This window comes from Adelges cooleyi, unplaced genomic scaffold (assembly GCF_023614345.1).
Source record: "Adelges cooleyi isolate 19-005CV unplaced genomic scaffold, UGA_ACOO_1.1 ACOO_flye_CR_arks_rails_tigmint_CR_PRNA_247, whole genome shotgun sequence".
Taxonomy (NCBI): Eukaryota; Metazoa; Arthropoda; class Insecta; order Hemiptera; family Adelgidae; genus Adelges; species Adelges cooleyi.
The window spans coordinates 8,935,799-8,950,845 of NW_026095912.1; the positions used below are offsets into that span (position 1 = coordinate 8,935,799).

The 15,047-nt window shown below is 29.7% G+C and overlaps 2 protein-coding genes across 4 annotated transcripts; one reads left to right on the forward strand and one right to left on the reverse strand.

The window, feature by feature from the left end:
• Positions 1–2,891: 2,891 nt before the first annotated feature.
• Positions 2,892–6,354, reverse strand: LOC126836477 (histone deacetylase 8-like). 3 transcript variants are annotated; one of them, XM_050569939.1, is made up of 10 exons: positions 6,179–6,354; positions 5,990–6,082; positions 5,740–5,923; positions 4,845–4,986; positions 4,578–4,684; positions 4,176–4,368; positions 3,750–3,922; positions 3,560–3,660; positions 3,305–3,410; positions 2,892–3,213 (listed from the first exon to the last, which is right to left on the reverse strand). In XM_050569939.1, the coding sequence occupies exons 2-10, from the start codon at positions 6,065–6,067 to the stop codon at positions 3,164–3,166; spliced, it is 1,134 nt and encodes a 377-aa protein (XP_050425896.1). In that variant the 5' UTR covers positions 6,068–6,082; positions 6,179–6,354; the 3' UTR covers positions 2,892–3,163. The 3 variants fall into 3 exon arrangements, with proteins under 3 accessions (XP_050425896.1, XP_050425897.1, XP_050425895.1); XM_050569940.1 differs by lacking the exon at positions 5,990–6,082 and having other exon boundaries at positions 2,894–3,213; positions 6,179–6,353; XM_050569938.1 differs by having other exon boundaries at positions 2,894–3,213; positions 5,990–6,353.
• Positions 6,355–8,756: 2,402 nt separating this feature from the next.
• Positions 8,757–12,747, forward strand: LOC126837030 (uncharacterized). Its single transcript, XM_050570751.1, has 4 exons — positions 8,757–9,054; positions 11,301–11,424; positions 11,727–11,899; positions 12,611–12,747. The coding sequence occupies exons 3-4, from the start codon at positions 11,737–11,739 to the stop codon at positions 12,709–12,711; spliced, it is 264 nt and encodes an 87-aa protein (XP_050426708.1). The 5' UTR covers positions 8,757–9,054; positions 11,301–11,424; positions 11,727–11,736; the 3' UTR covers positions 12,712–12,747.
• Positions 12,748–15,047: the final 2,300 nt, after the last annotated feature.

Genomic DNA, 15,047 nt, shown 5'->3' on the forward strand with positions numbered 1-15,047 from the left:
GAAAATTATAAAAATGTTTGATAAATATATGACTTGTTCTAGAGTGTTCTGCTAAATGACAACAAAAAATGTAAAGAGTAAAACACTAAGAATTCAAATCCCGCTTACGAGAAGAAAATGCCAAGCAGTGGTTCTGATGAGTATTTTTTGCATATGTGTAAATAACAATCTTGTTTCTAGTAAACGGTCACTTTGTACGGCCTATTGTTTGAAATGCAAAATGCAGACACTTTGTACGGTCGAGGATAAGTGTTACGTAATCAATATTCTTCGTTTTATTCGTTCGATCGTTTAAAAATATATACCTAGTTTATGGATGGTAAATTAAAATGTTCCGGTGTATTTGCCAAGTGTACGTTATACTAGCAGAATTTGAAGGAAATGTTAGAACATGTGTAGGTACACGTATTTCTTCCAAATAAATTGGAAAATAATTTTTAAGAAATGTTAACGAATTCTTTTTTTTTAAGCTTCGGCAACTTTAGCCATTAGCTGTTGTTTGGTTTTTGGATTTGGTTAGGAGTGTGTAAATGTGAAACACGTGTGATGGGATCATGGCATAGGTCTCCGCTAAAAATTTTGGGTACCTATCTGAGGATGACAGCTGAAGTGTCTACAGCGCCATATCATGCCCCTCTTTTAGTAATTATAACGAAGTCAATTAAATGGTTGTGTATTTTAACCGACTACTATAGCTAATGAAATGATTCGTTAAAGGCTGATGACTATTAATGAATCATTTCATCGGTCGGGTATCGGGTACACTTGATTTTTTCTTTTGTTTTTTACTTACATGTATATCCCTTTATGATTCTTGTGTTTTTTCGTTTTAACGTAATTATCTTTAAATCTATTCTGATTTATATACATCTGATCTATCAATTTGGTCGACAATGTCGCCGAATCGATGTAATCGTTGGCCGGAATTTGTTGTGTTACATCCGATTTATCTTTGTCGTCGACGTTGCTTTTATAGTCGTGATCGTTCAGATGGAAGGTTTTCCTACGCGAAAAAATAAATATAACTATACTTATTTAAAAATGAATACGTCAATACTAAAAGTCAACGGAAAAACATAATCGCATAAAACACTAGGTATACGTTTAACATTTCTAATTCATATTCACTTAATCTACTTTCGGGATACCTATCTAATTTGTTATTTGTCAGAGGGTAAACCACCGCCGGTAATATGTTTACACAATTTTATCTTTAGAAAACTCTAGTAATTTTTAGACTTTTTATATGATTTGGTGTATATTTTGAATAGTGATTTACCCTCTGAAATTTGTTGTCTAGAATGCCAAAAAAACAAATAGAACTTGACAACTTAAAGTTTGAACTGGAGCTTCCATAAAATATTTATAGCATAACACGTTCATTGAACATATTTTTCAAATAGATCATCGACAATGTCTTACCGTGGATGCTTATTTTCGTTATCGCCGCCGTGTTTTAACGATTTGGCTTTGATCCGCTTAGTGTTGGCCAAATTTTTCCTTTCCGGCCTTGAGTTTTCCCATTTGTCTTGGCACGACCGCCGATGCTGCTGTTTGTTGTCTACGACTTTACCTTTGTTTTTCCGCTCCCTGGGGATATCAAAGTAGAGAGTTATTAGACTCGTCGAACCCGCTGTTTACGATTCTCGTCGTACACGATCATGAAAACTCACTTTAGTTTAGGATTCACAGCACCTTTCTGACAATTATTCACGGTACCAATCTGCGCTTGCTTGTTACCGCCGACGCCTGACTTCCTACTCCTGTTTGTAAGACTCGACGTCTTTTTTATCAGGGGTCGTTTTGTGTATTTGTTATACATCAACTTGTTCGCCAATTTCGGAATATGTTTGGGCGGACAGCTACTGAAAGATGACTGAATAGAATAGCACACACTATAACCGATGTAATTAGATCAAATATTTCGATATCATGTGCTAGAAAAGGTTTCTTTTTTTTTTATAGCAAATAGCAAAGGTTTTTGTAATTTTTCCAATTACTTATTTATAAAACATTTTCAACAGGATGGTACTATGATACATAACATACCTACCGAGAACCAGAGCTAGAATTAACCGGATTTTTTATAAATCTTAAAAAACCTTTACTTCTTGGTTATTACCAAACATTTGCTATACTTGAACAAAAAATACAAGATGTATTTTTTTTAGGGTTTGGGTTTTTATGCCAACTATGATGTACGTATCGTCTATAGACTTATGTAGAAGCAAGTGCAAATACTTACATTGGTGACTAAGAGTAACTTTGACAACCATGTTGATGATCGCATAATTTTTAATGACATAGTACAATATTTAGGTAATATTAAATCAAAATTTAAAAATTAATATAATTTTAGATAAAAAAAAATGTGGCACGCGTGATTGTTTACTAACAACAAAAACTAAGATTTTAAATATTTTGGCCGGCTAATATTTATTTTACCATCGTAAACCAAAAGAAGAATTTAATAATGTGCTATAAGTTCCAAAATGTTGATTTGGACTTAAGTTATTCACTATTTTTGATATTGGTACAACCTGGTCGATACCACGTTCTCCCCCCCCAATTTTTTCCATCTATAAGAATTGGTTGTAGCACAATATTCCGAGATAAACTCAATTTTTCATAAAACATTTGTATTATTATATTCTTATACAATTCTATAAAATAAAATTATATTTAAAGTCAAATCTTTAGATAAATACAATTAAGTATAGGTAATCAATAGAAGTTTGGAATGAATTGCAAAATGATTCCAACTCCCCCGAAAATAATTTTAGGTATCTTATAAATATGTAAATTAAATTATGTATTTTTATTACAATATAAAATAACATTTATAGATTTGTTAAATAGTGTTTTGTACTTGACAATTCTGTAAATATTAGATTAATCAAGCAATACGAACAAATAAGTAAAAATAATGTTATTAACATTTTTCACACATCAAAAAATTAGTACAAATTTTACTAGAATCGATGTAGAGTATGCACATAAATATAGAGTATGTATTCAAAATGATTTTGCATGGTTATTCGAAAGCGTTTTTAGGGTTGAAACATTTTAACAAATAAGATATTCAATATTAATATACACATATTAATATTTACATTCCTGGTATAATTTTAATCTAATTTATGAATTACATAAGTAGTGGTATTCAACACGACTGATTTGTTTGTATTTTATCTTTTACTATTTTCATGTTACCTGTAAATTATACCACAAATTTAATTATATTAAATATCAAAATGAGCTGAACAAAAAACTCTCTACTTTAGTTGATAATATAACTATTTACTTTCTATAATGTTTAGCGTTTCGGTTAGACACATAGAATTATTGTAGTCTTTTCTGTTTCCGGGATTTATGTCCAAAGTGAAATCCGGTCCATACGACAAAAAATACTAAAAAAAATAAATACAAACTATTACTACTTTGGTGAACTGTTTTCACCAACTGATTTTTATCAACTAAGAACAGATTTATCCAAAAAAATATAGAAAGTAACACTAATAAAATACATCATAACAAATTAATATATGGTAACGCTCACTTCATGGTCTGGAATATCAGACGATAGAGCGTCTTCTTGTCCGATAATAACAGCAGTTAAATATGTCCAACATCGGGCTACATTTGCTACGTTGTAGCCACCTAGTAAAATAAAAATATTGTTATTCTTGTACAACAGTTCTTAGTAATATTTACAAGAATAATTACAAATAAGAATCAAAAGTATTTACCACCCCCAAGGAATAATATGGGCTTCTGCCATTTCATAACTGTTCTGATGCATTCGGCAAATGCTCTTGTAGTCAAATTAAATCCACCAATCGGGTCACTGACTAATCCATCGGCTCCACACTGGACTACGATACATTTTGGATTGTATGAATTGTTGACAACAGTGCTGATTCTGAAAAAAAAAATGTAAATTATTTTAAAAAGTTTTGTATAATATTAGGTACAACAAAAGACTTCAAAAATGAGTTGCAGGGGGACACATCTTTAGATAAAGAGCTAAGGAAAACATAAGGATCATAAAAAATTAAAAAGACACTTTGTAATGGCTTTTTACAGTTTTTTAGTCACTAGGTGGTTATTTTTAATTAATGTGAATAATATACAACTGCTTATATAGGTATTAGGTTCTATATTAAAATATATACTTTTTAAAAATAGATATGTAAATATCGTCAGTTATTCCTTCTTTTAGTGGTACGTTCACTGAGTAATATTTTCCTTTATCTGTACCAATGTCTTGAAACGAACCACTTGTAGGATAAAAACCAGGTTCAAACTGATGGAACGACAATGTGAGAACACGGTCAGTAGTCATGTATGCATATTCGACTCCGTTTCCTAATATATAACAAAACAAACATTTGAGGGTTAACAAATTTCATGAAATGTGCCATGATTAGGTTTACATAATGTACATCATATAAATAAATTATTTTTTAACAATTTCAGGTAATTCAAGTTAATGCATTTTTATAGATATAAATGAAAATTGAAATCAGTTTATAAAAAAATAGGGGTATTATATAAAATACTATATATTTTATTACCATGGTGTACATCAAGATCAATATAAAGTATTCTGCCAAAACATTTTCTTAATGTCTCTATTGCCAGTACTATATCATTTACATAGCAAAATCCTTCAGCTGAATCCCTTGAAAATAACAATATCGAATTAATAGTGATCATGATTTAAAAATGGTTTCATAAATCCATAAACGTAGAAGGTATATTATACTACTGTTATTATATACTGTATATGATTAGTATGAATTTAAACATTTTAGATATAATATATTTTAAAAAGATCTAACCTGAGTGCATGATGCCATCCGCCACACCAATTTATCGCATAGTTATATTTCATCGTTGTCAATGCTTTTGCTGCTGTAACCGAGGCGCCAGAAATATATGTAACAAATTTCCAAATGTCTTTCAGTATTGGACAGTCATAACCTAAAACAATCACCCATTATTATTACCCAGTATTTATAGTTATCAACTATTTTGTGAACATGAACACATATTAATTTAAAACCATTAGTATAAATAAATATTAATTTGTCAAAAGGGATCTGCATATACTTATAATATTTTTTTAGGAGAAACAAACAGCAATTGTTTAACTAATATAACAACATAAATATTCATTTCTATACATTACAAATAAAATAAGGGTTGTAGATCTTATAGTGCGACCAAGTTAAGAAGATGACCAGTCACGCAGGTTCCACCACGTAAGCTTGTTATAATTGTGCATTGTCGGGTAGTGATGGTGCTCTTTTGTTAGCCATTGAGCAGCAAGCTTACGAAGTTTGGTCTCTGGACCAGTCTTCTCCCTAACGTTGTCTTACTATAGAATCAAATACTCATTGCACTTATGATTGTGTTAAAACTTTGTGATTGAACTATTAGTTTCATTATTATCGTATCTATCTATGTTGTCATTGGTTAACTGAAATTTTGGATTTATTGCGGGGTCTATCTTCAGAGCGATAATTACCATTCCACTGTCGTGACTATACAAAAACGTTAACTATCTAATAACAGCATCGTTAAATCTGTTGATCAAACTAACACTTTCAACACATTTCAGTTTTTCAATAAAAACACAACCAAATAATACCATATAAAAATGTTACCATTTTTACCATAACAATTATACGTTAGGTACATTATTAATTATATTATACTTATAAATTGTCCAACCTAATCCAAATTCATTTTCTGCTTCCAAAGTGGAATCGTCGTTGTCATTCACCCGCTTTAAAAAATCTACATACGAGCTCGAATGAAACTGGGTAAGTTCTTCGTATAACAGCGGTTTTACTTTTTCTACATTCATATGATCGCACAGACAATATGCTCGGATAAGATCATCGACTAAATATGGCTGAAATAAAACAAAATATACAACTTCATGTTCAGAGATATTATTACACTATAAATAGTTTTTTACTCGATTTTTCAAGTTTGGTATTTTATTACACTCGAAAAGTAACTGTGGATCAGAAACGTAGAAAACTCTATAATCCATTTTTTATGTCGGAAACTAGAAAATTTTAAAACGCGTCCAGAGAATCTTTATCTTTTATCTAGAAAAACATATTTACCGAGTTACCACAAGCACATAATATAATGTACCTACCTAATGTCTACTCATTACAAACAATATTAAATCAAAATCTATAATTAACTAAAATCAATGAAAATTATTGTTTTACACTTAAACGTTCACATTAAATTACAAAAGTCAGACACCAATTCGGTTCGGTGATTTACTATTATTATTTAATATCAAGTAGAAGGGCTGTGCACAGTAAAGGCTAACGAGTGTGAAGTTAAACCATAAACGAGCCAGCAATATTTGATAACAGAAAGTGCCATAGCGTTGGTGTATGTTGTGTTGCCAATACACTAAATATTCTAAGGGGCAGTCCATATATCCACGTACACCGACGATTATTATTATACGATATCGACCTAATTAATTAAAATATATTCTAATTATCGACAAAACAGTAAGAGTATATTATTTAACTTAAAAAAATGGCACTTGGGATTTTGCGGCCGCCGAACCCAACCCAGCAATAAAAAAGCGGCCGAACGCCGACCGAAACTGGCGGCAGTTATGTCAATTTTTGACAATGTTCCGGAAGAGGTCCCCTCAATTTGATTATACAAATCAAAAGCTTACTAAAATGTCTAAAAATTCGTCTCTATGAAAAAAGTTGGCATCGGGGGTCTTGCGGCCACCAGAAGCCGCCGAACCCAACCCAGCAATAAAAAAACGGCCGACCGCCGACCGAAACCGGCGGCAGTTATGTCTACTGGTTTTTTTTAATGACTGTTAAATTTATTATTATAGTTTTATAATTTTTCAATATAATACAAATCATATTGTAACAAATTTACAGTCACGAAAAAACTATGTATGGAATATTTAATTTTTCAGGAAATAATTAATTATTAAAAAAAAAAATATTAGTTTGTTATTTAAAATAAATAATATTATTGACTACCTATATAAATATATTATTTTAAAATATACCATTTCCATTGAATTTTGCCAAAACAAACTAAGTGGTGGATATGTACCATATCCACCAGTTTTGGCGTGATTCATTTCGCAAAATTATGTTTTCATGAATCTAAATTTAAATTTACATATTAACAATTATCATAAATAAGTTCAGATTTCTTTATGCATTTTTAAAACTAGAAAAACTAGAAATCTAAAAAAACTAGAAGAATTGAAAAATAAGAAAAACCTGAAAAACTAGAAAAAATAGAAAAATTGAAAAATTTGAAAAATAAAAAATAAGACAAACCTGAAAAAACTAAAAAAACTAGAAATCTAAAAAAACTAGAAAAAATTGAAAAATTGAAAAAATTGAAAATTGAAAAAATAAAAAATAAGAAAAACCTAAAAAACTAGAAAAACTAGAAAAAACCTAAAAAACTAGAAAAACTAGAAAAACCTGAAAAACTAGAAATCTAAAAAACTAGAAAAATGAAAAATGAAAAAAAGAAAAAACTAGAAAAACTAGAAAAACTAGAAAAACTAGAAATCTAGAAAAATAAGAAAAAATTGAAAAATTGAAAAATTATGAAAAACCTAAAAAACTAGAAAAACTAGAAATCTAGAAAAACTAGAAAAAATTGAAAAATAAGAAAAACCTGAAAAACCTAGAAAAACTAGAAAAACTAGAAAAACTAGAAAAACTTGAAATCTAGAAAAACTAGAAAAATTGAAAATTTGAAAAAATTGAAAAATAAGAAAAAATAGAAAAAAAGGAATACCCGGTGCCAACTTTTTTCATAGAAACGAGTTTATAGACATTTAAGTAAGCTTTCGGTTGGTATAATCAAATTGAGGGGACCTCTTCCGGAACATTGTCAAAAATTGACATAACTGCCGCCGGTTTCGGTTGGCGGTCGGCCGCTTTTTTATTGCTGGATTGGGTTCGGCGGCTTCTGGTGGCCGCAAGACCCCCGATGCCAACTTTTTTCATAGAAACGAATTCTTAGACATTTTAGTAAGCTTTCGATTGGTATAATCTAATTGATGGGACCTCTTCCGGAACGTTGTCAAAAGTTGACATAACTGCCGCCGGTTTCGGTCGGCGGTCGGTCGCTTTTTTATTGCTGGGTTGGGTTCGGCGGCCGCCAAACCCCAAGTGCCATTTTTTTAAGTTAAATAATATACTCTTACTGTTTTGTCGATAATTATAATATATTTTAATTAATTAAGTCGATATCGTATAATAATAATCGTCGGTGTATGGGGATATATGGACTGCCCCTTAGAATAATAAGTGTATTGGCAACACAACATACACCAACGCCATGACACTTTCTGTTATCAAATATTGCTGGCTCGTTTATGGCTAACTTCACACTCGTAAAATATAATATATTTTAACACGGTTGTTTTTTTTTTGTCATTTGAATTATTGCCGTTTGGTTCTAGAGATAACAGTTAACTCTGATAAACGTTAGTTATATTTTAGTTACTTTTATTCTGATAGAATTGGCAGGCTGATAGAATGTGATTTTATATTTTGGTGTTTCTGGGTTGGTCACGCTGATAAAATAAAAATTGTGTTATCTTTTGGAAGAACTCTTATCTCTTATCATTTTTTGGAAGAACTGCCCCAAACACTGCCGCGGCTGCCGCTACGTTATCAAAAGGCCATTACTTGTTCTAGTGATTACTGGCAGTGGCGGCGGTGGTTTTGATAACAAGTGTCTAATGTTATTGTTTTTAATTATTCTAACATCAACAGATTATAAAACTGCGGTCTAGCGCGTGGGCGCTTGCATGTAAATAATCTGTACGGAACCGTAAGGAGAAGGCGGCGAAAGTCAGTGTCGGTCGGGACTCCGTTTGTCTTTGTTTGTTGTGTAGCTAGTGGCCTGTCGCTCTAGGTATCTTCCTAGTTTTGATACCATTTTGTTATAATATGATTAGTAGTAATCGTTTAAACGCGTCCAATATGGAATCCGTAGTTTGCAAAACGAGTAAGTTGATCAAACTTCACTTAATAATATGATGTGTAACGAAAAAATATTGTATTTTTAATAACGAGTCATTGTTAAAAAAAAAATATATATATATATATATATATATATTATATCAAGTGACGTGCAATTAATCTTGTTCTCGACTCGAGAAATTGTCCCATAGTAGTCCCACCTAATTAATGAGGCAACAAATCATCATAGTTTTTTCCTCCTATCACTTAGTTCAGTTCAGTTAGTTCTTTTACAACTAGTATATTGTATTGCATAGGCAATTATTAAAACATAAAATATATACAGTGTGGCCCTAATAATCGTCAAAATTGTTCCCTTATTTTAATTAACTAGTTAAAATTTGTCAACTATAATTTTATTTTCCGTTTCTTGTAATGTGTATACTCTGCATCAAATTGTATCTAATAATTTAAATAATACTATCAAGTTTTCAAATTTTGTCATGTCGCCATCACCGTACTGTTTGTGCTGTAAGGCAATACGTTATTAAGTATATTTCTTCTTCTTCTTCAGCTTTTACAGGCCATTAAGGCCCATCACTGCTCCACATAGCCTTCTCCATTCCTCTCTATCGTTTGCCAGTTCCTCCGGGTTATCAACCCCTAGTATCTGAAAATTCTGGTTGGGCTCGTCTATCCACCTTTTCTTTGGTCTGCCCAGTGGTCTCTTGCCTTCTGGTTTCCAATTAAGCACATCCTTCATTATGCCACTGGACCTCCATACGTGTCCAAGCCAGCTCATTTTTCTTCCTTTGAGTGCTTGTATAATGTCTTCTTCTACCCACAGGTCTTTAATTTCCTTATTGGATCTTATTTCATATTCACCTGTTTGATCATTTTTTTTAAGACCAAAAATGCGCCGTAGGAATTTTCTTTCTAGAACTGCCAGTTTTCTTTCATCCTCTTTTGACGTTGGCCATGTTTCGCATGCGTATAGAATTACTGGTCTTACTAAAACCTTATATAATCACATTTTTTATTTTTTTGATAATATCTTAGATCTAAAGGTTTTCTGTAGCGCGAAATAACACCTGTTTCCAGCTTTTATTCTTAGTTTTATTTCCTCGTGGTAATTATTGTGGCTATTTATATCAACTCCCAGATATTTAAAGCTTTCTACTTTTTCAAAACAATAATTTTCTATCTCCAGACTTCTATTTTGGTCTAATTGATTACCTCTCGTAACTACCATATATTTAGTTTTCCCTTCATTTATTACCAACCCCATATTCAGCGCTCTGGTTATCAGCTCCCTCGTAGTGTTTTTCACGTCCTCTTCATTTGACCCAAGTATCACTACATCATCAGCGTAGGCTAGTAATGTATGCACTTTTCCATTGAAATTAACACCATTCGCTGTTTCTTGAACCTTCCTACTTCCTTGTTTTAAACCTACTGTTGCCTCGAATTCTTCGAATTCTATTAAATATATTTGCAGTCATTTAACTGTACATAACATTCCCTTAATTAAACACAATAAAATTAAATATAATTTTACTCTACTATAAATCAAATGTTAAGAAACATACCTGACAATAATTATTACTATAATAAAAACCAGTAGGTCTTGTAGGGACATAGAGTATTTGGAGATGGGAGAGGACTTATTTACTTATTTTAAAATTAATAAATAAAAAATCATTATTGTAAAATATAACCGTCTCGGCTCTGAATCAAACTTTAATATATTTAATGTAAACAAATTAAATTAAATCTATTACATAGATTTTATATTAAATACATTTTTTCTTTGAATAAAACATTATTTTTTCGTCAGTGTTTGTTTTTTAGTTCAAATAATAAACAATTGCCATATCTGTCATAATATTATGATTCATAATATAGAAAGTACCCACCTACAGCTGCAGTATAGCTGTTACAATTATGTAGAAAGTAGATCCAACAGTGCATATCACGCTTGCACAATAGTGATATGAAATTAGACAGAATAAAACAATGTAACGATGATAGTGTTATTAAAAAACACTGAGTTAGATATTTGTTTCTCTTTTTGTTTTGATATTTTTATGGTTGGAGGTTCCAATTACCTATACATTTTGTACTTAATTGTGGTTAAACAATATTGTTAAATGTATACAACGTTTTAAATTACACTTAACATTTGTATCCTTCTGTTTACATATTACCTTACACAAGATATCTTGTTATAACTAACAATGACTTATGTTTAAATTTATAATAATTCTTAATCATATTCTTTTTTATTTACAGGAAAAACTTTATCAAATTACTCAACATCAGCAAGAGTATTCTGTTAAAAATTTCTGTTCCACCTACTTTTCAAAACTATTGTTTTAACAATAATAACAGCAGTTATTATATTGACTTAATAAACGTAAGTATATTATCTAAATATTTTATTAGGAAAAATTAATTGGGAAAGATAAATGGAAGTACCTACTGTTAAACAGTGTTACTGCGTAACACGACTTAACACTGATGTTACAACATTAGTTTGAGTAATTACTATTGTGTTTTTTATTCATTCGTAGAACCTATCTTAAAGTAATGCATAACATCGTAATCAAGAATGAAGAATACAATTTTTTTTCTTTCTATAATTGCATTATTAATATAAATTTCTGAAGTATTAAAATTTGTTTTATAAATATAATTTTTTTTATTCTATTTTTATAGCACAATCAACATGCAAGAACCCGAGGTGGATTGGCTCATGTTGGTTGCAATTGCTGTGATCTCAGGTTGTATCGTACTCGGTATAATGTTTGTGATTTGCTGTTTCTGGTCCAAATGTTTATTGTTTGATTGTTGCCGGCCCAAGTACAATAATACGTTTATCATATCTTACGGTAATTATTTCAGATTGACAAATTGAAATTACTTTAAATGTACATTGAACAAGAATATGCTGACAAATTTGTATACACTTTGGATAGATGGATTTTGAGTTCTTAGAGCATTTAACTAATGATTTTTGATTTAATAATTGTATTGTGTAAAAAAAAAAAATATTAAACACTTATTTAAATACTGTTAGTTGAAATAAATATCCCAAAATATCTTGTTGGTATTTATTCAGTATCTTACATTTTTAGTTTTCTACTTATTATATATACATTTTTTTTTTTTTTTTTATCAAAACTAATAAAACCGTTTTATCAGTAGCCAAATACAAAAACATACAACTTACACCTATTAAGCTTTTATATTTTTTACTCAAAGACTACTTAAAATCCAATTTTATATATGATTTTATAACTAAGGAGAAGGAAGAGGAGTGCTCAAGGTGTCAGTGGGTTTGGCGCTTACTGTCCCCTGATCAAAACTTACAAGCGCTTTGTTTGCCAGGCGAGAAATCACCTGGCTAAAAGGAGTCTCCATCCTCCTCTCCGGCTATGGACTGACAACCCATCCCGGATAGCTAATTTGTCTAGAAACCATCTCATGATGGCAGTGTAGGGCTTTCAAAGTCCATTTAACTACATGATTATGATAATGATTACCTAATATTATACATTTTGTTATGCCAATAAAATTGTGTTTCTGTTTTTTTTTTTTAGATAAACCAGAAGAAGCATTGAATTTACCACCTGAAGACGTAAACAACTCTACGTGTTACTCGCCAGTACGCATGAAAGTAACCAAGACTTATGATTATTAAATGCGTACAAGTCTTATCTTATAAATTAATTTAAAGGTAAATATTTTACTGCTGAGATAAAAATAATGCATTTTAGTACACGCCTAAACATTAACCCTTAACATGGCAGAGCAAGTTTTAAAAATAAAAATAAAAGTATAATAACTTACTTTTGGTTTATCATGGTCGAGAACAATAAAAATCTTATATATTATCAGTTATATAATGTCAAGTTAAGTGTTAAAATCGCTAAAATAATTTATAGAACTCTACACCAAAAATGTAAGTGTCGTTTATCACCTAAATATATTTTTCTCAAGAAAAATCGCTCATTTTTTCAAACTTGATCGCACAATTTTTATTCAACATCTAGCTTAAAATTAAAAGTCAAATTAAAACAATTTGTTTGGTTCTTTTATAAAACTATGAAAATATATACATTAATAACTTTTAAAAAATAATATATTTATTTAAAGACAATATAATGTAATCATAAAAAATATTTTTTTGAATTGATAATTAATTTTTATCAAGTAGCTAAATGGTACATAAATCTCAAGCGAATTTGTTTAAACATTTAGAAACACAATTTTACAAAATTTCGGGTAGGTTTTGTCCAAAAGATGAAACCAACATTATCCGATAGGTTTTTTTACAAGGAATACAAATCTGCCTTCAAAATTGTCCTAACACGTCAAATACCTGAGAAAAAAACTGAAAAAATATCTAAGCCTGATATATCAAAAAAAATGTTTCCATTAAATTGAACCATGATAAAAAAAATGAGAAAAAATAATGTCTCATAAAAATTATAGCATAATACATTTATAGTTTCAAACCCTGAAAATACTAAAAAACAGTGCTGTAAATTATGATAAAATATATAATTCAATTTTTTTTTTTTTTTACAGTAGAAAAAAATACAGCATTCATATTCTAAGTTGACTTACTACAAAAAGCATTAACAAAAATGTTCCTAATATCTTCTTTATAACTGACCCTACCAAACTAGTAAGAAAATGTTTTATATTATAATACATATTGAATTAGCTACTATATTCTATGGTGTCAATTAATTTGTTTAAAATTAATTTTCTAGGTTTTGAATATTTGCTTTCTTCGCCTATCAATATGTGTAAACATTGGACAGACCAGTTTAATGTGTTAAGTTATATATATGTATATATATTTGCTGTGCTATGATCTCCTTTAACCTAACCTACATAACGTGGCCAAACTCAAAACGACCAACAAACAGATTCAATGTGATAATTTCAAAGCTTTGGTCGTTACTTGAGAAAATTTCAAAGTGCAATTTTTGTTTGTCAATATATTCTATACTTAATTATAATTAATATGTTTAAGAACGAAATCTGCCCTCAAAAACAAAAGTATTACCTAATTACTTAAGTAGTACTTATAATTACTTTATAATTCATTATGTATACTTGTTTAGTGAACTCAATTAATCTTTTTGTAGAAGTTTATTTTATAACTTCATATGACATCGATTATTTGTAGTTAACTATCTAGTATTAAGTATTTTTATAATCAAATTTAATAATTTACATAGTTGACGGGTTTTTATAGGTATTCTTCTGCATAATTTTGATAGTGTAAAACCTACAGTATACATATGCAATTAATATAAGGGTGATGGCGTTCGTTATTAATTTCAAAAACATTGTATATTAAATACCTTCTAATATATTTTAACCTCCCGTTATTGCTAATAATTTAAATAACTTCAGAGTAATTTTTAAAAAATGATCAATTTGTTTTATGTATTAATATCCTATTCAAATGGTATACTAAATTGTTCTCAAAATGGTATTACAGCTTTTTTTATTTTTCAAATTTGCTTCCTTAAATAATTAACTATACCTATTTTATTATTAGACTTTTGATAAGTTTTTGTGTGATCAATGTAATTTCTTTTGCTTTACTGAATTGTGATAAAATAAACTAATTAATTATGCAAAATTGAATTTTATTGTAATAATGTAAAATAGTTATGAGAAATAATTACTTGAGTAGTTCACTCAAGTAATTTTCAAACTTCATAGCCAATGGTGGTATTTCTACAGTTCTGTAAACAATATTATTTTAATATTTTTAACAGGCATTCATAGTATACAATGTTCATTATACCTTAGTTTATGATAGATAGTTATGCAAAGTGCCTGCTTGTTTAGAAGGCTAATCTAAATATTATAATATAATCGGCTGTCGATTGTATTAATTACTAGATCCTAGAAAAAATGTATAGACCATGTCTATACGGAAATAAACTAAAGTCTCACTTTTAAATTTACTATATCACCGCTAACGACAGGTGGTCTTACTGTCAAATAAAT